Raw genomic sequence first — 24,521 nt, forward strand, 5'->3', positions numbered from 1 at the left:
ACCTGGTAGACAACATCTTCATCAAAGTTTGGGGCAATATTCGAACAGACTATGGCATACCAATAGGAACTACACGTAATTTTACCCCTCTGTTGACCAAAATGTTTTGACATACGAGTCTATATTTATCTACGAACTTATCAAAACAGGTCACAAAGACGTTGAAAATCGTACGATGCCACTTTCATGTATATTGATGACGTTCTCTCTTTAAATTATATATTTATTGACCACGTCTATTGTGCATATGCACCAGAATTGGAATGCAATAGTAAGACAGACTCTTCTACATCAGCCATTTATCTCTGCCTTTTCCCACAACGAAACCAACATGGACAGTTTCCACCTAGCTGTATGATAGCTGTGATAATTTCAATTTCCCTATTTAAATTTTCCATTTCTGGATAGCAGTATACATGCCTCCCCAGTCTATGGTGTTTATATTTTGCAGTTGATTCGATATTCAAAGGTCTATTCCCACAAACGTGTAACACAAGGTTACAAAAGACCGCAGGTTGATACAGGTTGATTAGAATTATTTTAAAGTTAAAGTGGTTTCATTGATAAATATTCTTTTTTGCGAATTCATGATTTTGCATATATTATGATTAGGAATCTATCATACACCAGTTCTTTTTTGGCGCGCTGACGTTTAGCTATCAACAGAACAAAATGAGTTTCTCATGAAAACGCTAAACGATCTCTTCAAAAATATTATTATAATGTTGATATTATTGAAACAGTGTTCTACTCTTGACACTAGGTGCTAAGACCAGCGATGAGACAATACTTTAGGTTATTGAAGATAACAAATATTTTGCAAATTCTTGAGTTACCAAAACGTATAGAATTTGAATACATCTATGTTTCTAAACCTGTACTAAATACAAACGCACCTGTTAAATATACAGTTATAACATTCCAGATATAATGGAATAAGGGAGGCAACTTTTATTCCTATTTTGAAAAAAAAAGTCTAGTCAGTTAACCCGTTATGCTGTTGTACCTGTCCTCCAATTATGTTTTGTATAGTAACATTCACCGCAAAATATTAGTAAAAACAGTACTCCGAAAGGTTTTGCTGAATGATGTGTATTATCTAAGCATAACAATTACCATTACCAGGTTTATGAAACAATGGTTAGAAGACCTAGAAGTGTTGATTCAGTACACAATGAAGTGGTAGCTTTCATCCATAGCGAGAAGAACCAGAATTTAATAGTCTTGACGACAAAGAAATTTAAGTTGATAGTACCAATAGTGTAATACAAGGACTATTTTATTCATAATACTACTAAATGATCCTTGTACTGTCTGTACATATAAAAAAGGTTAATTTCATTTCAAGGTGATGACATTTCAATTCATTCCATCAACACATACAGTGTGATTTTAGACATGTTAGATAGTTTAACAGTTACGTAATCAAACGCTCCATGTAATTTGAAATGCTAACATTTATACTATGTCTCTCATTATCAAGTAAATCCAATGAAATAATTCATTTAGATCATATTTAAGTTACAATATGTTTGTAATTGTTCATGTATGTTTGAAGGTTGTTAAACTCTAATACCTTACCTGAATTGCAACGATAACTGGTTTTCATGACCTTTCTACATAACTGAGACGCGTCTAAATTATTGGTTATCAATTATTCTTCGTCCCTTTCGAGATGCCTAAGCTATAACGGTCTCGTTTTACCTATACAAGATAGTACCTGCGAAGTGATGCAACTATTAAGCCAACTAATTTGTGTAGTCATCTTGTGCACCGATCAAGATACAAGACTTTTAGCATGAGAAACATCAAGACTTCAATGGTCTCGTTTGTACATTTACATGGTAACATCTTCTAATAATTAGCTAAACAACTTGGGTAATTATCTTGTCCACTGACGTACGTATATTAAGTCAATACAAGTACATTGGAATACATTAAAACCTGAACTAGGGTTTACCGAATATCTTTACCTTATATGACTTTGATCTGATCACAAGTGAAAGCATTCAAATACATGGGTATGAAATATCCACATATCGAAATGGCGAAAACACCCTGTTTATGGAGAGACAAACTACCATGATTAAAATGTTACACTAATACCGTACACAACTCATAGCTTGTTTGGTATATTCTGATATTGATCCATTGCATTTATGTGTTCATTTCGCAAGTTCTATAAAAGGACAGCTGTTGTTTGTCAACTTCATCTTTAATGTTAGTACGTATTTAAATATATTTAGATAACAACATTTAGGATTCTATATACTTTTCTATCTTCAATAATGCCGTAAGCAAAAATATAATCGCACTGCCTACAAAAGAGATCATGTTAAATATGTGTTACCCACGTTCTTTATTGCAGAATGTTCATATAATATGCTTGTAATTGGTCGTGACACATTAATGTTTTTCGATGTATCGCTTTATAACCAGTATGGCATATTTTGATTCAAACTGAAAGAGACATAATCCAGGATGGACTAGAACAGTGCGGGGAGTCTTGCGGCGATTTGATGACAATTGCAATACCATGGCCATAACAAATCCTCTGAATTGTTACATGCTGCTTTTCCATCTTTTTGGTGTTTTATTTCTTTGTCTTTCTTTTGCTTTCATCCAAATCGCCGTTAATTTTCCAGACTGAACAGAGATTGGATATTTCTTCATGGTCTTATAGGTGTGATTGTATTCTTGCCGATTGTCTTGTCTGTTCTTTCGTTTCACATCTGTTGAACAAAGTTCGTACAACGCCCTCCTTCCGATGTAAGGAGTACCGTCATCTTTGATTAGTAGAGGGGTGTTCAGGAAATGGCATAGCGCTATCGATTATTCAGGTGATTTGGTGATTTTGGTGTTATCTACGGTATTGAAATGCGCAGTCGGACTCTCGCGTATCTATGGCGTTTTAAGCATTAAACATGATATTATATATATAACAAACGTTCCAAATTTACACCAATATATCATGTATATAATAATGACCCGAATTTACACCATAATATTATATTTATATAAATGGCCCAAATTTACACCAAAATATCGCATAAACAAAAGTATTTCGAAAATTGTAGTTCATATTTACCTCATAATATTACTTATACACAATCATGTTTACAGCTCATTATATTTCGATGGTCATCAATCAAGATTTAAAGCATTACAGGCTCCACTTAATCACTTTTGTTGATAAATGAAAATCGGTTCTACAAGATCTTATATGTAATCACAACTAGGTTTAGTTCACATTCATTTGTATTGTCATAGCATCAATTTCTAAACCTTCTTGTACTTAATTTGTTGTTTCTCAAAGACGCATAGGTAAAATCCATGGGGTTGTAATGAATTACCATTCATCTGATCAAGATGTATGCACATGTATTGTATCAGATATTAGTTATAAGTTAAAGGAAGTGCGTTCATCCCCGTGTGTTAAGCAATATGCATAGGTTGTTTTCGCATTTACCTTGTTGTACAGAACTTAAAGCTCGAAAAAAAGACATGACTATTATGTGTCTTGTAAATAAAGTACAGACATGTCCTGTAGAGCTGTATTTGAAAAATAAACACAATGACTAAGGTGGAAAAAGTAGGATTATTACCATGTTTTTAGATTGAAATCTAGGACAGAAATGTCAAGGTAAAAAGAAGCTTCGTACTTGTAACCAATGGAGTGTAGCACAGTGATGTGATCGTTATGAGTTTATATATGTAACATGTATTCAGATTCGTCAAATATACGTAAACAACCAAGCTGTCACCTGAGCGTTGGTTTAAAACACATCATTTCTAAAGTAATAATCTTACAACAAAGATATTTTTATCTATAATGTGATATTCAATATTAAACAGTATCATTCAAGTATCTCCATTATTAAGTGGCCCATAATCCACAGGTGTAAATGTAGTTAAAGCTGTTTAATAAAAACATCAATCAACGAATATCTCGCAGACAATGGTTTAGGACGGTGGTATGGGCAGTGGTCATGGATTGTTTCTGGAAGCTTGTTGATAAGCTCATATTTGCTAAGAATTCGGAGAAGGCGAATATTTTGAACAGGGCACAAAAGTAATGTATCTGCAATTCATGTGCATATATCTAATAAGTGTAATTATGATTTTTATATTTCATTTGCAATAAGCGCAGTTATAGTGGTCAAAAGTGATGATATCGAATTTCACTTTAAAGGAGAATCTTTGATTTAAATGATGTAGATTTAAATATTCTAACATAGTTTATGTAGTTAATTGACTTTGAGGCAATCTGATTTCTAAGACCTAAGACGTTTCTTGATACCTTTTTTTTTGTTAAATTTGTGCCACCTTAACGTTAATGTGCATTGAGACTTACTCCTTATGAATGCAAAGGGACCAATGGCTCTAGTGACATGATCTCATTGCCATTTTACATGTTTGAGTTTTCTTGTTAAGACATTAGGTGCCCACAACACATAAATATACAACATGGTGTTTTGATACATGCAGGTTGATAGCGATCATTTGGTATGATAACTGTCGTCATTATGATCTCGTTGTCTAGTTGTTCAGTTCTTAACACTGTTTCCATCTGAAAACATGATATTAGCACTGACAAAGCTTATCATGTCGAGTGCCGTCGAGGAATCAAATTACGCTTACCCTTCCGGAACACTTCTTCTTATTCTTCTTGTACTTATCTTTGGGTATCCTCTTATTTGTTTCACAGCATACTCTTTTTAAATCTGTGATGAATCACAATTAATAATTGTATCTTGAAAAAGTTGACGGACCACAATGTCTTGTTTTACTGATTGTTAATTTCGATAGTTCCTTTGTCTTTTTATGCTCTTGTTTTGTCGCTTTTAGCCTTTGGTTAGGATTATGTTGACATGTTGTTATTGTTTTTGATGTTATTATATATTATGTGTGCAGAGCTAAATATGGGACATTATGTATGTTTCTGGGATATGAGTCAATGTTTTCAATCTCATCATTGACCGAGTTCGGCAACTGACTAACCTATGATTGTCACAATCTATAAAATGAGTTTATATTTCTAGCTTTTAAATAAGTAAATCAGTATAAAGAATATTCCAATTTCAGAACATTCTGTCGTTTCCCAGTGCAGATTTTTTCTACTCATGTAAATAGCCTACTATTTTCCAACCAAATGAATATACTTGATACGAATTTGTCTATAACGGTTAATGTGTTTTAATGACAGTATTGTTTCGTTCCACGAATGATTTTCCACAGGATATTATGAACCCGGCAGTGTTTGGATGCAATATAATGTTATGAAAATAGGAGGTCCCTTTGAGGACAAATGCTTAATATGAAATTTTTATTAAATTGATTTAAAGTACAGAAATTCCTATGATAACAAGAATTCAGTTGGTAGTGAAAAAAGACAAATTACTGATCATAAATTATACTACTTTCAAATCAAAATGTATAGGACTCATTTATTGCTTTTTAACTGATTTTCAGCAATGAACGTATCCCTGTCAATGAAGCGGGACTTCTGTCCTACATGACACTAGGATGGCTGACTCCACTTGTCCTGAAGCTCTTTAAAGATAGAAAAAATGAAATCAGAGAGAAGGATGTTTGGACATGTTCAGAGTTGGAGTCATGTGACATCAACACGGAAAGGTTCAAAATCAGAATGTCGATAAATTAATGAAAAAAAGATGATTATGAAATGGTATTGATTATCATTTAACTTTAAAAAGTCACGTGTCTTAGTATACATTTAACGCTGCTAATTAACGTTAAACACACATTCAAAAGAATAAGATGTAATTTCAATAACAGTATAAAACATCTATATATCTCTTTTGAATATCAAAGATCATTAAAATCTTTTCTTTTTTCAGTGGCATAAAAACGGTAGCCTTTATAATAGCGTGAAAAATGAATTAAGAATTTAGAAACAGAACATTTTTCGGTTTTTATCGTACTTTGTAAATAGTTAACATTTTTTTCTTTTAATAAAATAAATGTCATTTAGATCCGATATGTTTCTTTTAGAGAAATATCCTAAACAAATTGTTAAGAATAGAACATGAACACGGTACAAAAGAATTACCACCCACAAAGGCAAACAAAGTATACCTCAGCCTATCAAAAATTATTTTTATTTTTAGAAAAAAAATGTGCAAAATCTTTGTTTTGTCACTCTGAAAGATGATTATATCACCTTGTTTTTTCCAGATTAGAATCAATATGGATAGATGAACTACAGAAATTTGGGCGACAAAAAAGTTCACTTCTGAGGGTATGGTTGAAGTTCATATGGCTTCGACTTTCAGTTGCTGTTATTTCACTGTGTTTAAGTGCCGTGGTGACATTTCTTTTGACGGTGAGTATCACGAGTCATTGGTGATGTATTGTCTGTGCTATTTTGCTTGTTTCAATTGTCAACCAAATATACTGTTGCAGCAATTTTATCACATGTATAGATAAATAAACCATTTTATGTGGTGCATTTAATGTCTTAAAATTCCGGTTATATCAGGTACAGACTTAACAGTTCTACACACCTGCGATTAAGAGTGTTGTTGATAAAGATATATTATCATATTCATTTTAAGTGTTGTGTTTTTTTACACGGGAAACACAGCTTTTGTTGTCTGAGACATAATGGTGGCCGTTTTACTCTCTGTGGTGTGAAACTTTATATTAAAGAGATTAATCAACGCAGCGTCCGGTCGTATTTTGATAACTGCTTAACTCAAATGACCTTTGTAATCACCGATCATATTTGATGTTTATATAATCACTATTTAACTATGATTACACGAGTTTTATCTGTAAAATTAACCAACTGCACAAAAAGGTGGGATCATATTGCTTAGTTGTGTGCTAGATACTGTATGGTGGGTGGGTGTGGACAATGTGCGATCGTTGTATACACGATGGTTTTTAGATAGTTGTGCGTTTCCACAGCCTTGAAAAATGTTTCGAAAAATATTTACATATGTAGAATCTTACATAAGTATCTATATCGTATGATATGAAACTCTCGCGAATTTTCATTTCATATCGCCTGATTCACAGAGAAGTTATATATTCCCAATTTGCCAAATTCTCAGTAAATTATTTTGAAATCTATTATAATTCTATATTATGAGACGATTTTGGTTTCTATATTTTAGGCATTTATTATGTATATTTTCTTTGTTTTTCCTCCAGGGTTACATCACCGTTGTTATTATTCGGTATATAGAAGGCGCGGATTCATCATTGTCGTTCGTCATTGGAATATCAGTAGTATCCATTATTGGACATTTTCTAAGGTCTTGTCTATATACCTTTGTCCTCTTTTATGGGACACAAACAGGTAAATGATATTTGAAATAATTCAAACCCCAAAATATGCATTTTACTATACTAGTGAATAATGATTAATTGGTAAGCAATGCTCTTGCATTTTTTTGGCATTGAGGGTATCCCAAAATTACTAAATAGCATTTACTGTAGAAATGTGGTAATTAATACACGTATCCTAAAAATAAATTAAGTGTCGTCGATCAAGGATTTTATGAGTGCTAAATGTTGCTGTCAAAACTTGTAAATCCAGCATCAAGTAAATCAAAGATTTAACTATGATCTATAAGGGGTCATAACATTATAGTTCAATATGTCCATCTACATCTGTCTACCGGTGCATCTACCTACAAATTAAGTAGATGAATACAAAAAAGAATATAAATATATATATATATTAGCGTCAACGAACGAATGGAAAGAATTCATCGTGAAACGTTTCATACTAAAATGTTATTGCAATTTTGTTGTTTGGGATATATACATATATATATAACTTTACAATCGTGTATTTACAGGAATCAGGTTTCGAGCAGCAGTTCTTGGAATGACATTCAAAAAACTACTAAAGTTGAAGAACATGAATGGGAAGATTGTGTCAGAAGTATGTATTATTGGTCTGTGTTAGAGGCGCTGTAAAATAACGGCATTGTGACTTATAAAACATCATGTCATTACTTCTTTTTATACCAATTGTTTTAAAAATTATTCAGAAATTACATATATATTTCATATATATAAACAACAAAGTTGGCTTTAAAACATTCAAGACAAATATATGGTTTCCGTGTCATGCTATGAATGAAATAGATAACCATTCACTTAATTATCTAGAGTCTATATTTAGTCTCGTGACCTTATTGCTCAAAGATAATGCATTATTGACCTCATTAACCACTAAATACACTATTTTGTTTCAGGTTATAACAATATATGGGTCTGACGCCTTGCGGATGTATCTTAACACTCCCCTTGTCGTTTACCTAATAACCTTGCCCGTTTTTCTGATCATTGGAACTGCCTATATCTATCACCTTATAGGCCTATGGGGCTTCGTAGCCCTTGCGACTTTTATCGTGTTTTATATCATCCAGGTAAGATGCCAGATGTATTGATTACATACCTAAATGACGATGTCAGTGTTATTCATACGCCATTAAATGGCATGTTTTGTTTTGTATTTTTCTCTTGGTTTTGTATTTGTCCGACCAAAGTTACTGAGCGAGATAATTATTAAATTAATGGATTGGTTGATTGTGTGAAAGATGCTTTATTCTATGTCAAATGGTCATGCAATAAAAATGTTTTCACTGGTTGCTCGATGAAAACAAATCCAAAATAATTTTGCAAAATTTGAAATTTATATGTCAACGCAATGTAGGATGAATAACGATCCTTAATATTACAATGTGCTCATGATATTGAATTATGTGGATTTGGAATAATGATTATTAATCTATTTTTCGTGGTGATCATACGGCAATTCTTTTTCAATCTTTTATATAACTTCATACATGCAATTTCATTAATTAACCATAAAAGTGATTAAAGTGATCACCTCGTGGATATACAGTTAAGTGTATGACATTGTATTTTTTGTTTATCAATTATAGTTAAAACTTGATCATTTCACTAAGGTTGGTATGATTAACAAAGCTCTTCATAGAGCGAAGATATACTGACATAACCCTGACATTCATACTTAGTATCCCTTGACCAGAAACTACGTATGATCCAAGGTAATTAATAAGGTCTAGAAAGGTTAAAACATCGCTATTGGTTTTAGGTGGGGAAAGTATGCGAAAACATTCCTTTTCACGAGGGCGAAACTTACACTACATTGGCTTTGATTTTTGCTTCCTCTTGGAATGATAATTTTCTTAAGAACAAAGTCAACGATACATTTACTGACTATATAAGGATAACATTTATGAATGGTAGAAGAGTCACATTTAATTATTTATTACTTTCAATCCGCTATTTTTTTAACATCTAGGTCATCTTAATTGAAATTATATCATATCTCAGACGAAGGACGTTGGTATGGACAGATGTACGGGTAAGTACTGTCAATGTACTGTTAGAAGTGACATTTGAACAGGAGCGGTGATAGAAATTATAAAAAAATAATCGTTCATTTTGGACAAACGAAAATACATTAATGATGTATACATAACCAAAAACAGAACAAATGGTTTTCTTATATAGCAGTGATATCTATTTCTAATCAACCTTTCGACAAGAACTGTTGATAACTCTGTCTTCTTCTTAATGGAATTTTTTAATCTGGTGTCTGGCAATATCAGAAGTACACGTACAACAAAAACCTCACCAATCATCATTAGCATATGATTTCTTGCTTTTATCTTTTTCTTGACAGATACGGAAAATGAATGAAGTTCTCTCTAGCATGAAGTTGATAAAAATGTATGCCTGGGAGGAATCGTTTAAGAAATCTATAATAGGTTAAGCTGCATATTCTCATTTGCAAAATAACAATAAACATGATAATAAAAAAAGAAAAAAATATATTTACTTTTGTAATGATTAACGTTTCTTTGATAAAAGTCACATCATAAATGGTTTGTTTTGTTTTGGCTATCAAGATATATATATATACTCACTAAAAGCAATCGATTATTTTTCTTGATTTCAATATTTTCAATAATTTTTAAAACTACATTATTTTCAATTGTTATTTTTTAAAAGTTAATATTTTCACAAGATATTTTTTGAAAATTTCTACAGATATTAGAAACAGCGAGACTAAACCACTCTTGCAGATGTCAATATTAAATCTAATATCCAATGCCATAATTCCGATCACTCCATCACTCGCTACTGTGGCTACTATATCTGCATATGTAAATGCAGGAAATGAACTGACAGCATCGACGGTAAGGACATTTTGGGTTTTTTTCTAGCATATTGAGTTCATCTCTTATTACTATTTATTTCGACCTGCTATGAAGTTACATATCTCATAAAGATAATTTCCCATCTGCTCTGCCTCTCATTTCCATCATAGGTATCACCAAGAGTCTCAGAAGGAAGGCACAGTTTTATAATGCCATTTTTTGGCTCTACTATGTTGTATTCCGAATTTCTAGAAAAAAAGCCATTCCATTGTGTCTTATGTATCATCATTTGTATGTCATAGGTGTGAAGAATACATACCGATTCGATCCGGTCATTCTTTTTTCAAACGTGAAAACATATATACATCATGTATTATATATATATATATATATATATATATATATATAGAAAGACACACACCCACACCCACACACACACACACCCTCACACACCCACCCACCCCCCCCCACCCCCACAAACAGACATAGTAGGAGAGAAAGAGAGAGAGAGGAGAGAGAAAAGACAGACAGACGGACATACAGAGAGGAAGATAGAGGGAGACAGGAGGGAGAGAGAGAGAGAGAGAGAGAGAGAGAGAGAGAGAGAGAGAGAGAGAGAGAGAGAGAGAGAGAGAGAGAGAGAGAGAGAGAGAGAGAGAGAGAGAGAGAGAGTTTATATATATTATATACTTTGAAGAAATCGCTTTATTAGTTATAGTATCGTCTGTGTTACAGGGCTTTTCTATCGTTGCCACCCTTGCGTTTCTGAGGATTGTTGTTGCTTATGTTCCGTACGCTGGTCGTATATTTGGAGAAACAATGATCAGTTTTGAGAGAATAAAGGTAGTACCCAACCATTGATGATGATTTTTATGAAACGCTGTTTTTACTTATCCTCTTTAGAAGTGCAATTGTTTATTTCATCGAATAAATTACATTATTTGTAATAAGTTGACCTGAAGCAATGTTTCGATATGTTATGCAAAATTCCTCTGTTCAAAAACAGCAACAAAAACTATTCATTAGAAAAATGATAAAAATATTAATGTGGAACTATTGCAAAAACTGAACAAAACTAATAAAAAAAAATATCACTTACACTCACGAAAAAAGTAAAGACTGACGACCAATGCTTTTATCTGTTCGTGTTTTATCAACAAATTAGCGGTTTATGCTGGAAGATGAATTCGAGCCGCCAAATCGAAAAGTCGTCAATCCAAACAATGATATTGAGCTCCGGGATACCGTTTTAATGTGGGGTACTGAGAACAATAACACGTCACAGGATAACCCCATGTTTGAGGATACCACTGGTATGTTCTGTAATAGTTTTATGAACTAATCTGAAGGCTTTGGTAATGCATATGAATTTTACAATGCTATGTAATGGTATGTAGCCTCTTCCTACAACATCCATACAATGCGTTACAAAATGTAATTCGAAGTTTTTCATTTTTTGTACGATATGTTTCCTCTGATGTAAGATGTTTGTAAATTAATTGTTAATTCCTCTTTGTTTTGTATAGAACCGATTGACCTAACCTCTACTCAATTACTAGTATTCCGGAACATCAGCATGACAGTTACAAAGGTGATAATAGTGAAGATAGCTAACAAATATCAAATATGCATAACTACCATTGTGATTTGGCTTCAGTTTATCATAACTGCGAATATTTTCTGCATTTTATTTGTTAGCCATTCACTGCTAATTACCAAGATATCTCTGTAAACAAGTGACACTTTTCAACATACAACATATGCAAAAATCTCACTTTTAGTCGAAAGTGTGTATTGCATTTTATACTTTTGAATACCACAATTCTTTTAACCTAAAATGGAATAATACAATGCAGCTGTTACTAATTGCCGTTTATATAGCTATATGATACAACTGGATATATTTCTAGGTTGGTAACGTCAATAGATTACAGAGCATGAACGTGTAGTCATCGAAATGTCACCAAATAATTACTAATATTATTGTTTATAACATTCAATCTTGATGTTATACGTATTCCCTTCATGATTTCCTACTATTTATGTTATTACAACCAATTGGAATGCATCTTTCGTATTCAGGGTAAACACATTGGAATATGCGGAGCCGTCGGCAGTGGAAAATCGTCCTTGTTGCAAGCATTGATTGGGAGGGTAAGAAAAGAAAAAATATTTAAGCTTCATATTTGTTAGAAAACAGTTCTTTAATGAGGTATAATCAAACCAATTTCCACATGCTATGTTTTGAGTAATCAGGGCATTCTATATTCATAATGTATATTATGCCCAACCTGAATGTGATCCATATGTTTCAAGGTATCATAGGTCGAATGAAACCTGCTTAAAATGACAAATTATACATAACGTGCAACAGTAACAAGAAGTAGTTAAAGACAGCAATTGAAAGCAAAACCTTTGTTAAAATGTTGTAATGAACACGAATGGACAATAACTACCCCGTCCCGAGTAAATCAGGTTTTTACAAAATCATTCTTGATCACAAGTCCAAATTTAATGAGTGCAATTTCCATCCATTAAATGAAATGATTTTGAAATAAATGTACATGTCTGAACGTGACAACGAACATCAAACGCCTATTCTCCTCCATCGTTTCCTTTAACGACAGATGCCTCTGCTTTCTGGTCATCTTGCTGTTGCTGGTTCCGTGGCGTATGCTGCCCAACAGGCCTGGATATTTAACGGAACATTACGAGAAAATGTTCTTTTCGGAAGACCCTATAAACGAGAATGGTATGTCATCGACAAAGTTTTTTTTTTTCTTTTTTTTCCCGACTTTCATATTTCTTTAGAATTTCTTTTCGAGATCACATTTTATTGACATCATTCCTAATATGTTTTATTGAATTTGATAAATAAGTTAAATTATCAACTATTCAGTATATCATATGTTAAGCACCACCTGGCAATGGTCCAATTTTAAAATGACCAAATATCTTAACCTACCAGTGAAAGTTGTTATACAATATTGTTTATATATATCTGATTGTTGATCAATTTCTGTGTAGGTACAATAAGGTTTTGCACGCCTGCAGTTTGGATCCAGATCTCAAAATACTTGCAAATGGTGACATGACAGAGGTAAAAGGAAATACTAACATTGCAATTTCAAATGTACTACATATAGGCGTTTTTCCAGCACGTTGACAACACAATTACAGAAGCACATTAGTTGGTTTAATGACTGTAAGAATGATTAATTTCATTTTCTGAAACGAAAGTACAGATTGTAACATCCATTCTATCTACATCTTCAGACCCCGAACACAATACACCAAAATATTTAGCATCACTGTACTAAATGCGATAACTTCTGGGCTATCCAGTAATATCAATTTCATTTCTAAGATTTGTATAATCCGATGCTCAAAACTATGTTAAGATTTGAATGTATTCTAATCACAACCGGAAACGTTGTATAAAGGATATACTTATATTAAAAATAAATGTACCATTCCTTTCCAACGTCAATGCTGTTTTCTGAATAAAAAAAAATTATATCTACAAGTACGATTCGAACTCGTTCCCATTCATGTGAAACATTCCCATGACAACCAAAACCGTAAAATGTAATGGTGGTTATTTCTCTTTGTTCATAATCTGTTTTATATTGGCAATAAAGGGGATAAATCTTAGTTAAGACCAGAAACAGCGTGTGAGACTATATTCATGTTGTGTTAGATTGGTGATAGGGGAATAAACATTAGTGGAGGTCAGAAACAACGTGTGAGCCTGGCACGAGCTGTTTATAGTAAAAAAGACATTTACCTCCTTGACGACCCGCTCTCCGCAGTTGACGTTCAGGTCGGACAGCATTTGTTTCACCGCTGTATTGATAAAGTGTTGAAGAATAAGACCGTGGTGTTGGTAACTCACCAACTTCAGGTAAACTCATCCCTCACGATCAAAACTTCATAATGATATTTATCAAAGCACTCAATCAAAGACAACATAATATATTAAAAATACATTTTTGTCAATTTAATTGCTTTGTTTTATTGTATACGATTATGAAAACTCATTTGAGATTCATAAAAAATGACATTTTATTCTTCTTTTCAAATACTGTATTAATTAACTAGTAAAATTCGTATATTTATAAAAACAAATAAGGAATGTATCTCTCTACTAAACGTTGACGACAAAACATATTTGTAACTTAAATGGTTATATAATAATTGTATTTTTCAGTATTTAAAACACTGCGATGAAATATATGTTATGGACGATGGTCAAATAATTGAGTATGGAACCCATGAGAGCCTGTTTACCAAAAACGGACATTACACAAAACTGATGAAACAATTTAATTGCAACGAGGACAGCACCGATATTGGTAATATGAAATGAAAAAGTTTTTACCTTGAAGGCAGTGCAATGTAAGATATTGTAAGATATATTAAACGAGGCTTTTTACGGGTTGTGTTTCAGGTGTGACTAGTGCATGCACATGTTAAACTATATCAATTAGTATAAAATATTATGGCTAGCAACACAACGGATCGCTTGTTCATGAAATCATCGATACATAGTTTCCACTAACGATTGCTGTGCTTGTTAGTCATCTAAATAAAATATCAATGCGGTTTATCCCAAACTTGACGCGAAATATAATGATTATAGAATTTTAGATAACTGACGAATTAGGCGTTCCTCGATTGCCAATTCTTTCATAGTTTCCACATCTCAATGTTCAAGCTTACGGAATCCCACCACACCACAGCTGTGTATGTAGCGTTTGTCGTCGAGTTACAATACCAATTATCTTCAATGTTTGAAGCTCCTATGAAAATGAATTAATAAGATTGTCGATGTTCTGTTACATACATATCTTATTTTTATTCAATATGGATTGTTAATTACAGACGAGAAAACACCAGATGAAGGCAGAACAGATCCGGATAAATCGTTTGATACAACCATGAAAGAGCAAAGGGCAGTTTATAATGAATCGAAAAACTATTACAACAGATATGAAAAAGGTATGTGTGTTGAAATTTTATCAGTTGTTATTCAGTGCTGAAGTTTTATAGGAATACATTCATAATCTCTCTGCTTTTGTAGTTACCATCAGGTATTCGTAATGCCATTAGTGCCCAGAAGTCCGCAACAAAGTCGATTTTGCATATACATATCCCTTGTGTTCATTGGTGAAGTTGTAATTAGAAACAAGTATAGATTGCTTAACATATATAAAAATAAATATATATATCATATATATCACCATTTTGTGTTCTGCAGGTATTCTGACGGATAGAGAAACATCAAAAGCTGGCGATATCAGCGTGGACGCTTATTTAAACTACATTCGAGAAGCAGGAGGCAAGGCAGTGGCAGCCTTTGTGTTGTTGCTCTATGTTCTTGTCATATCTGCGGTCGCATTCAGTGAATGGTGGCTTGGAATTTGGATTCAAAGAACAGTATGTTGAGTTCGAATATAATATGATTTCAACAACTAAAATGCATCAGCTACCTCATCGTGAACACTAACCTTTCCACAAATACAGTGACTACATACTACCACTATTACTACAACAACTACTACTACTACCACCACCACCACTACTACTACCACTACCCCCACAACCACCACCACCACCACCACCACTACTACTACTACTACTACCACCACCACCACAACTACTACTGCTATTATTACTTCTACTACTACTGCAAATACTACTACTACTACCACTACTACTACTACTACAATTACTACCACTATTACTACACCTACCACCACCACCACCACCACCACCACCACCACCACTACTACTACTACTACTACTACTACTACTACTAAAACTGATACTATTACTACTACTTCTACTGCTGCTGCTACTACTACTACTAATACTACTACTACTACTGCTGCTGCTACTACTACTATTACTACTACTACCACTACTACTACTACTACAATTACTACCACTATTACTACAACTACCACCACCACCACCACCACCACCACCACCACCACCACCACCACCACCACTACTACTACTACTACTACTACTACTACTACTACTACTACTACTACTACTAAAACTGATACTACTACTACTTCTACTACTACCACCACCACCACCACCACCACCACCACCACCACCACCACTACTACTACTACTACTAAAACTGATATTACTACTACTTCTGCTACTGCTGCTACTACTACTACTTCTACTACTACTGCTACTACTACTGCTACTACTACTACTACTACTACTACTACTACTACTACTACTACTACTACTACTACTACTACTACTACTACTACTACTAAAACTGATACTACTACTACTACTACTGCTACTACTACTACTACAACTACTACTACTATCACTACTACTACTGCTACTACTACTACTACTACTACTACTACTACTACTACTACTACTACTACTACTACTACTACTACTACTGCTGCTGCTGCTACTACTACTATTACTACTACTACCACTACTACTACTACAATTACTACCACTATTACTACAACCACCACCACCACTACTACTACCACTACTACCATCACCACTACTACTACTACTACTACTACTACTACCACCACCACCACCACCACCACCACCACCACCACCACCACCACCACCACCACCACCACCACCACTACTACTACTACTACTACTACTACTACTACTACTACTACTACTACTACTCTCACTACTCCCGCTACTACTACTACACTACTACTACTACTACTACTACTACTACTACTACTACTACTACTACTACTACTACTACTACTGCCACTACTACTGCCACTACTGCTACTACTACTACTACTACTACTACTACTACTACTACTACTACTGCTGCTGCTGCTACTACTACTTTTCCCACTACTACTGCTACGTTTAACACTGCTTCTACTACTTCTGCGTTTATGTGTATTTTAAGTAAGATTAAACTGGTGTCGTAATACTTATTGAATCTACTTTCAGACAACCGACGTGCAAGGGATATTTCTTGTGGAATGTAATACAACAGATGCCAATTTCTCATTGTCTGAAAGTGTCTCAACACCAACAACACCACCTTCGAACATATCACTCTATTTCGAAATAGAAGAGTCGATGGAGGATACGGACTGGTACTTGATTGTTTATATTGCCACGACTGCAGGGATAGCTGGACTAGCTGTAGTGAAAGGTGTGGTATCGGCAGTGGTAAGTAGTATTTACTGAGATATCAAACAAAAAACCTCTAAACAAATGTATAACCATTACCTATAAAGCATGTTTGTTATGGTCTCATTACAAACAATAACTAAAACGTAAGCATACCTTAATTAACTCTCATTTCATTTATCTTATATATTAGGTTCTCGGAAATGGTTTTATAGTAATATCCGAATGACGTCCTATTGCTAAGATTTACTTTTATCGAAAATAATACTTCGATTGCATCTTACGTTTTTTGAACTGATGTTTGTCTTATATTTAATATCAGACATGTGGATGTGCTAATGATTATGTCTCTTCTACATTACAGCAACGATTAAATTATGTAACATACACGTATGAAGAAACATAACACTTCTAAAATGCATACTTTTATGCATCATTCAGGTTATGATAAGAGCGTCTGTTAACCTACACAATACGGTCGTAGGGAGAGTGATGAGTGCACCAATGCAGTACTTTGACGTCAATCCAACAGGCAGAATTCTTAATCGTTTTTCGAGGGATGTAGAAGATGGTCAGTACATTTTCCAGGTGACAAAGAATCAGATATCAATTTATGATGTAAATGATTTTATGACAAATGTTCTTAGGATTACTAATGACAAAACAGTGATTTTGGAACCTGGCCTGATAATCGTCAATTAACGTAATGATATAGTGTATGTTTAAGTCATCCTTTAAACAAAAAATGTATTGCTTTGGAACTAATGGGCTACCGATGTAATGCTATATCAATATTGTATAACGTATGACGATAAAGTCTGATGTTGATCTGTTTTTAATTCTTTTGCAGCTGACATATTCATCCCAAATTTGACGGATAATCTACTACAAGCCCTGTTCCTTATAATTGCCTCCCTTGTCTCTACTGCCTACAATTTTCCTAGCTATCTCATTGTGGTTATTCCTGTAGTAGTGTTTGTCTATATTGTCAAAACTATAGCAACTGTGCCAATCCGAAATCTTAAAAGACTAGAAAATGTCGTAAGGTCGCCACTTTTAAGCCATGTTAACACATCTTGCAACGGCTTGAGTACCATTGTTTCATTCGCACAGGAAAATAATTTTATGGAAAGGTAAGCTTGACCTCGATGAAGCTTTGTACATTCTATATTTCCAAACATAATTTAGTTATTTAATGCTGCTAAATTTCTACCTTCCACTCTTGTGGAATAATAGCCATATACGTTATGTTTGAAAAATAGATATCTGAACATAAATGCGTTGTGTTTAGTTTAAGTTCAAGAATTCCAACAAATCATATTTTTATAACGCTTGTTAAATAGAATTTTAATCGATATATAAAGTCTCATATTACAAACTCTAGTATCGCACGTGTTTCTTAAATATGCATATCAGAAGTATAATGTTGTTAAATTTGAAATGAGCATGATTCGATTAATTCATTATAGATAAATATCGCATAAGAAAACATTTCAACAAGCTTTGTCCAAAATTTTGCCTGCTTTGTTAAGACATAAGCAAAGACCAAACAAATGTGAATTCTCTATTCTTGATTGAACTTAATATCCTGAGAGTATGCTTCGTATTATCGATGTAGCACATGTAGCAATGAGTATTTATGTCGTAATTGAAATGTATATCTTTATATCTCCCAATCGCAGATGTAAAGAGTATTCGGACAACACCTCGGTGGGATTATTCCTGTTTGAATCGTGTGTCAGATGGATGGGTCTAAGAATTGATCTTGGAGGCTCTATTCTAGCAATCGTTACCACTGTGATTGTTCTGGCCACCAAAGGCACTCTCTCGCCAGCTTTAGCTGCTCTGTCACTGACCATGTCTATTAATGTTAGTATCATTTTAAATCGTTTACAAATCTGCAGTTTCTGAAATAATTTTCTATCTGATTTAGTTTTAATATGTTATCCAATGTTGTTAAACCCGAAAAAAATCTGTTAAAGTATCGCCACAAAGGATATTTTCAGACTGATGAATGTATCTTTTATGACGTTCAACGTGATGATTTCAATATCCCTAATATGAGTTTTCCAATATGTAGAAGGCCTTTAATATTCAGTAGCTGTTTCCAATTATCCGATAAATCTTTTTATATATTTTCAAGTGCACTTTTGACGATATCTTGTTATTCTCTTTTTGTACCTGTCATAAAAGTATCACCGCCTGAAATATTCTTTCAATTCCATTCTTGTATCAGGGATTACAAGGGAACATATTTCCAAATTCATGCTTATATATCAATTCGACCGCCAGTTTCCGCCTTTCTTTTGCTTGTTAAGTGCGTGACTGATTCAACTTTAAAATATGCATCTATTTCATTAACGAGCATTTTTTGTCTAAAATGTTTTATGATTATGTAATTTTAGTTGACCACAATTGTCCAATTCAGCACCCGCATGGTGAATGAAGTGGAGGCCAGATTTACATCTATTGAACGGTTATATGAGTATGAAGTAAAGACACTTGATAAGATTTTCCTTCCAGATAACCTATTCTGTCTTTGTCGTTTACCGCAGTCAGAATAAAGCATATCATTAAATAAAACAAATATAAATACCTTTACGAATCTTCTCGACGTTTATGATACTTTTAACTTCCAATATCTTTGGTATTTCGTTTATCCTGTATACGTGTGCATGCAAAGGAGCATTTCGACCGCCCTGTTTTGATATATACTAAAGTTTATCTTAAATAATAATATTTCCTTCTAATGATGTTAAAATGTATTTTTAAAGATATGTTGGTGGACATATTTCTACATAACAATTATCTTTTTAAAGGAGGCGCCTCTGTCAACACCTAAATATAACGAGCATCTTGTCATTTTAGAGCCTAGAAGTAGAAAAGGAAACTGGAGATTCTCGGATAGAAGAAAAATGGGCAACCAAAGGAAGAATAAAATTTTCAAATGTATTGATGAAATATAGACGCGACATGGATCCGGTACTTAAAAACATAAGTTTTGATATTTTACCCAAACAAAAGGTTGGCATTGTCGGACGTACGGGGGCAGGTAAGACAGGTTTCCAGCCAATGACCTCATTTTGTTGAGAAACAAATTCACATCGCTTACTTATTAACAAAAAAGGAAATGAGAAGTAGAAGAAAGATTGCTACTTGTATTGTTTAGTGTACCTCAAACTCTATCTGCATCGTTAATTCAGATTCAAAGTTTAATTTAATATTACCGCTGACGAAATTCTAAAATTGTAAATATTATTTTTTAAATGATTACGCGATTTTTATGTTATGGTAGTCTTTGATATTCCATTGTGTGTTTCCGTTGAATTTGTTTATATTTAAAGTGCAATCCATAATTCATGTGTCTTTGTTCCCCAAACTGTAATGTTTTAAATTGTTTAAATTATTCATTTTTAAGAACATAGTTTCAGATATGCAAATCAGATAGTGTAGATAGTTGAACTTTAAGGCGACTTCATGAGACTTATGCTGTACATCGAAGTACATGTATTCATAATGTAAGCAGTAAAACAGGTTTCCAGCCAATGACCTCATTTTGTTGAGAAACAAATTCACATCGCTTACTTATTAACAAAAAAGGAAATGAGAAGTAGAAGAAAGATTGCTACTTGTATTGTTTAGTGTATCTCAAACTCTATCTGCATCGTTAATTCAGATTCAAAGTTTAATTTAATATTACCGCTGACGAAATTCTAAAATTGTAAATATTATTTTTTAAATGATTACGCGATTTTTATGTTATGGTAGTCTTTGATATTCCATTACGTGTTTCCGTTGAATTTGTTTATATTTAAAGTGCAATCCTTTATTCATGTGTCTTTGTTCCCCAAACTGTAATGTTTTAAATTGTTTAAATTATTCCTTTTTAAGAACATAGTTTCAGATATACAAATCAGATAGTGTAGATAGTTGAACTTTAAGGCGACTTCATGAGACTTATGCTGTACATCGAAGTACATGTATTCATAATGTAAGCAGTAAAACCGATTGCTTGATATTGAGGAGTAAAATACAGTTTGCTTGTGATGAGATTCATACCGTTTGTCAAATAAGGTTATTGACGTATGTTCTAAATCTTTTATGACCGGTAAGGGATGTTAGCACGTCTGTTCGACTTCAACTCTGTAGATTACATTGCTTCAAATGCTAGTTAAAGACATGCGTAGTTTTACATTATTAGGGAAATCCTCCTTGACTGCCGCATTATTTCGATTGTCGGATCTATCGGAGGGTCACGTGTACATTGATGACATTGACATTAGAACTATATCTAAGAAACTCCTGCGCTCAAAGCTGTCATCAATTCCGCAAGACCCTGTGTTGTTCGCTGGTACATTGAGGTAAGTATGCAGTGAATGAATATTCCATATAAGTTCGACATAATATTTTTCCGTCCGTTTTGTCAGTTCTCAGATTCTGTACTATTTGACAACCATTGCTGTATGTAACTACAATAATTTGTTTTCACTGTTGAAGCAATTTTCATGAGATGTCGTTAGCTTTCAGCAATACTTACAGGCAGTGGAATTTGAAAAATCAATATACCTCATTTTGATATCTAAGTCGAATTTAATGTAGAACAAATAGGCTCATGTAAGAGGCAACTTGAATACATGTCGTTTTTTCTTTGTCCCAACTGAAATCGGATCCTAGTAGTGAAAGTTGAATTCTTTATCCATTGTGTCACCTACTGGTCTGTTACTCTCACTATTTTATCGTTCTTATAACATAACAATGGCATGGTGTATCTCCACAGGTATAATCTAGATCCTTTTGGCAAGTATACAGATGAAAAGCTTTGGGCAGCACTAGATCAAGCCCATATAAAGGAAAAGGTACGTGTGATCTATATACCATTAAATGTTATAGAAATATTGCACGAATTTGATCAATTTCAAATTGGATACAAATTATCATTGACATTTTAATCCTGCTTGCGTATTCTACTTATCAACGATGTCCATCTCATTCTATTAAGAAATTGACCATACTATTTTATTTCTACTTTTATTTCACTAATATATATATATGAATTATGGAAATCTACAACAATAATTCATATTGTTATTTTTTCAAAGTACACAAATATGGTTTTCAGCAATAAAGAAACCGATATATTTCTCCTTTTTTTTTTATCTAGATGAAACTTCTCGGCCAAACCCTTGACACACAGATACAGGAAAACGGGGAAAACTTCTCTGTCGGGGAACGACAACTCATATGTTTGGCACGCGCAATCTTGCGTCAGAACAAGGTTGGTAGAATTTCAGGGAATCGAAAAGTTTTATGATACATAAGCATAAATTGTGTACTTTTCGTCTTTACTGACGATGGTACAAATAGTGATATAAAAATATAATTAAGCACAAATGGACCTTTTCAGAACTAGAATTCTGTATGAAACAGCATCAAGTATGAAAGCCTACACAAAACACTTGTACTGGTTTGAGCGCTTTTAGACGTATATATTGTGTAGTTGTCTTAATAAACGGTATACATATTAAATAGGAGTTTCCACCTTTTTCTTTGTTAACCGTTAACTAACATCAGTGTCTTGTAGGTCGGTCAGGACATACTTAGTCGACATTGGATGCTAAAAAGTACCGATCGTTTACTTGAAGTTAAAAACTAATCAAATTAGGCAAATTATGAATCTAATTTATTGACAAGGGAGAAACCTGAAATAAAAAAGCAATTTAAGACCTGAAGTTAAAAGTCTGTTCCATACTTGACATGGAAATATAGGCCAATTCTGGAAATCAAACTCGTTTTAAATAATATAACTTTCTAATTTCTTTTGCAGAAAATAATCTCTGCATTAGCACATTTCAATTGATCTGAATCGAGGAAGCTAAAAGTCGCTGTACATATCTCTTTCACAATTTTTTTTCTCCTAAAACTAAAAGTGATGAGTGGTTTAACAGTATCAAAATGAAATTGATAAAACTTGAATGAGAATATGTGGTAAATTGGAGTTATATACATATGAGGTATCAATGTTTTAGGAAACTATATCGCCAAATACAAACCAAACTGGTTTCATATGCTTTAGCTTTATGCTTAGAAACAGAAATGTTGGTGAAGTAACTACGCTATCTTTGAGTTAAAGATTCTTGATTTTTATCACGTACTATTAACACATATTGAACTTGCAAGAAACCTTCAGTAATTAGTTGTAATAAGGTCAAATACGATTATATATATGCATCACCCGCTAGGTTTTGTTATAACTTCTCTAACCGCCATGCATGGTTTTATATGCTGTATTTCGAGTTAGCCATATCTGGAGATGGTTTCATGTTTAGTTTCTTCCTCCGCAAATTTCGTTTGTAGATGTGATCTTTTCAAGGTTATAATCGTTAGCTCAGGCGATCCAGTATGACCATCCTAGTATAATTCGTATGTATTAAAAGCATGTAATAAAGTTTTAAGTAATTTTGAATCTTGACTTGTTGAACCTCTGAGGCGATGGACTGAACTGTGACAATACCCCCGAAATGTCCTAGCTTCAAGCTATCAATTCCAAAGGCCGGCAATTTCAAGGTCTAACAACATCCGAAAAATCACGTGTTTGGCGTGAATCAAAATTCGGTTCTTGCAATAACTCTGTAGGCGGCTGTTTTTGTGTTAGTTCATTTATGATGTCAAAAGAAAACCATAATGCATTCCAGATTCTGGTTTTGGATGAAGCCACAGCCTCTATCGACACATCCACAGACGCCATGATTCAGCAGACGATCCGAGACAGCTTCTGCGATTGCACCGTTCTCACGATCGCCCACAGACTGAATACTGTATTGCATTGTGACGTAATTATCGTCATGGAGGCTGGGCAGGTGATTGAAATTGGCAATCCACAGGCTTTGCTACGAAAAACGTCTTCACATTTTAACAGTATGATTCAGGCTCAAAAGATTCTATCAGACAATGCTTGATATTCATCAATTCATCGAATTTTTAATTATTATCAATTTGGGTTTTGTATAAAATGTAAAACGCATCATCAATATTAAAACGTTCTAGGACATTTTCTTGTTTTTATTGTCTTTTCATCAGAGATTTCTACAAACATCGCCTTTTTTCAAACGTGACGGCAACATACTTGCCAAATGGACATGTGAAAAGAAAAGAAAAAAATGCACTTACAAGTGTGCATGATGTCCA

The 24,521-nt window shown here is 33.5% G+C and overlaps 1 protein-coding gene across 1 annotated transcript; it reads left to right on the plus strand.

The window, feature by feature from the left end:
* The first annotated feature begins 4,605 nt into the window (after positions 1-4,605).
* Positions 4,606-24,292, plus strand: LOC132546207 (ATP-binding cassette sub-family C member 5-like). The gene is made up of 27 exons (XM_060209918.1): positions 4,606-4,685; positions 5,473-5,637; positions 6,199-6,346; positions 7,180-7,327; positions 7,833-7,918; positions 8,235-8,408; positions 9,695-9,779; positions 10,063-10,211; positions 10,908-11,015; positions 11,338-11,485; positions 11,699-11,763; positions 12,255-12,326; positions 12,800-12,924; positions 13,200-13,272; positions 13,873-14,076; positions 14,383-14,527; positions 15,057-15,173; positions 15,433-15,611; positions 17,151-17,375; positions 17,778-17,907; positions 18,187-18,469; positions 19,019-19,205; positions 20,205-20,388; positions 21,538-21,697; positions 22,114-22,192; positions 22,498-22,611; positions 24,029-24,292. Exons 1-27 carry the CDS (start codon positions 4,606-4,608, stop codon positions 24,290-24,292), a joined length of 3,897 nt encoding a protein of 1,298 aa, XP_060065901.1.
* The last annotated feature ends 229 nt before the right edge of the window (positions 24,293-24,521 follow it).

Source organism: Ylistrum balloti, unplaced genomic scaffold, assembly GCF_031769215.1.
Source record: "Ylistrum balloti isolate Yb309-2 unplaced genomic scaffold, AGI_CSIRO_Ybal_v1 Utg369876, whole genome shotgun sequence".
Taxonomy (NCBI): Eukaryota; Metazoa; Mollusca; class Bivalvia; order Pectinida; family Pectinidae; genus Ylistrum; species Ylistrum balloti.

Excerpts from the sequence above, each read along its gene's own strand:
- LOC132546207 (XM_060209918.1), top strand. The coding sequence starts at position 4,606 with ATGTCGAGTGCCGTCGAGGAATCAAATTACGCTTACCCTTCCGGAACA. Across the intron at positions 5,638-6,198 it reads TGTGACATCAACACGGAAAG|ATTAGAATCAATATGGATAG; the intron begins GTTCAAAATCAG and ends TGTTTTTTCCAG. Across the intron at positions 12,327-12,799 it reads TGCAAGCATTGATTGGGAGG|ATGCCTCTGCTTTCTGGTCA; the intron begins GTAAGAAAAGAA and ends CTTTAACGACAG.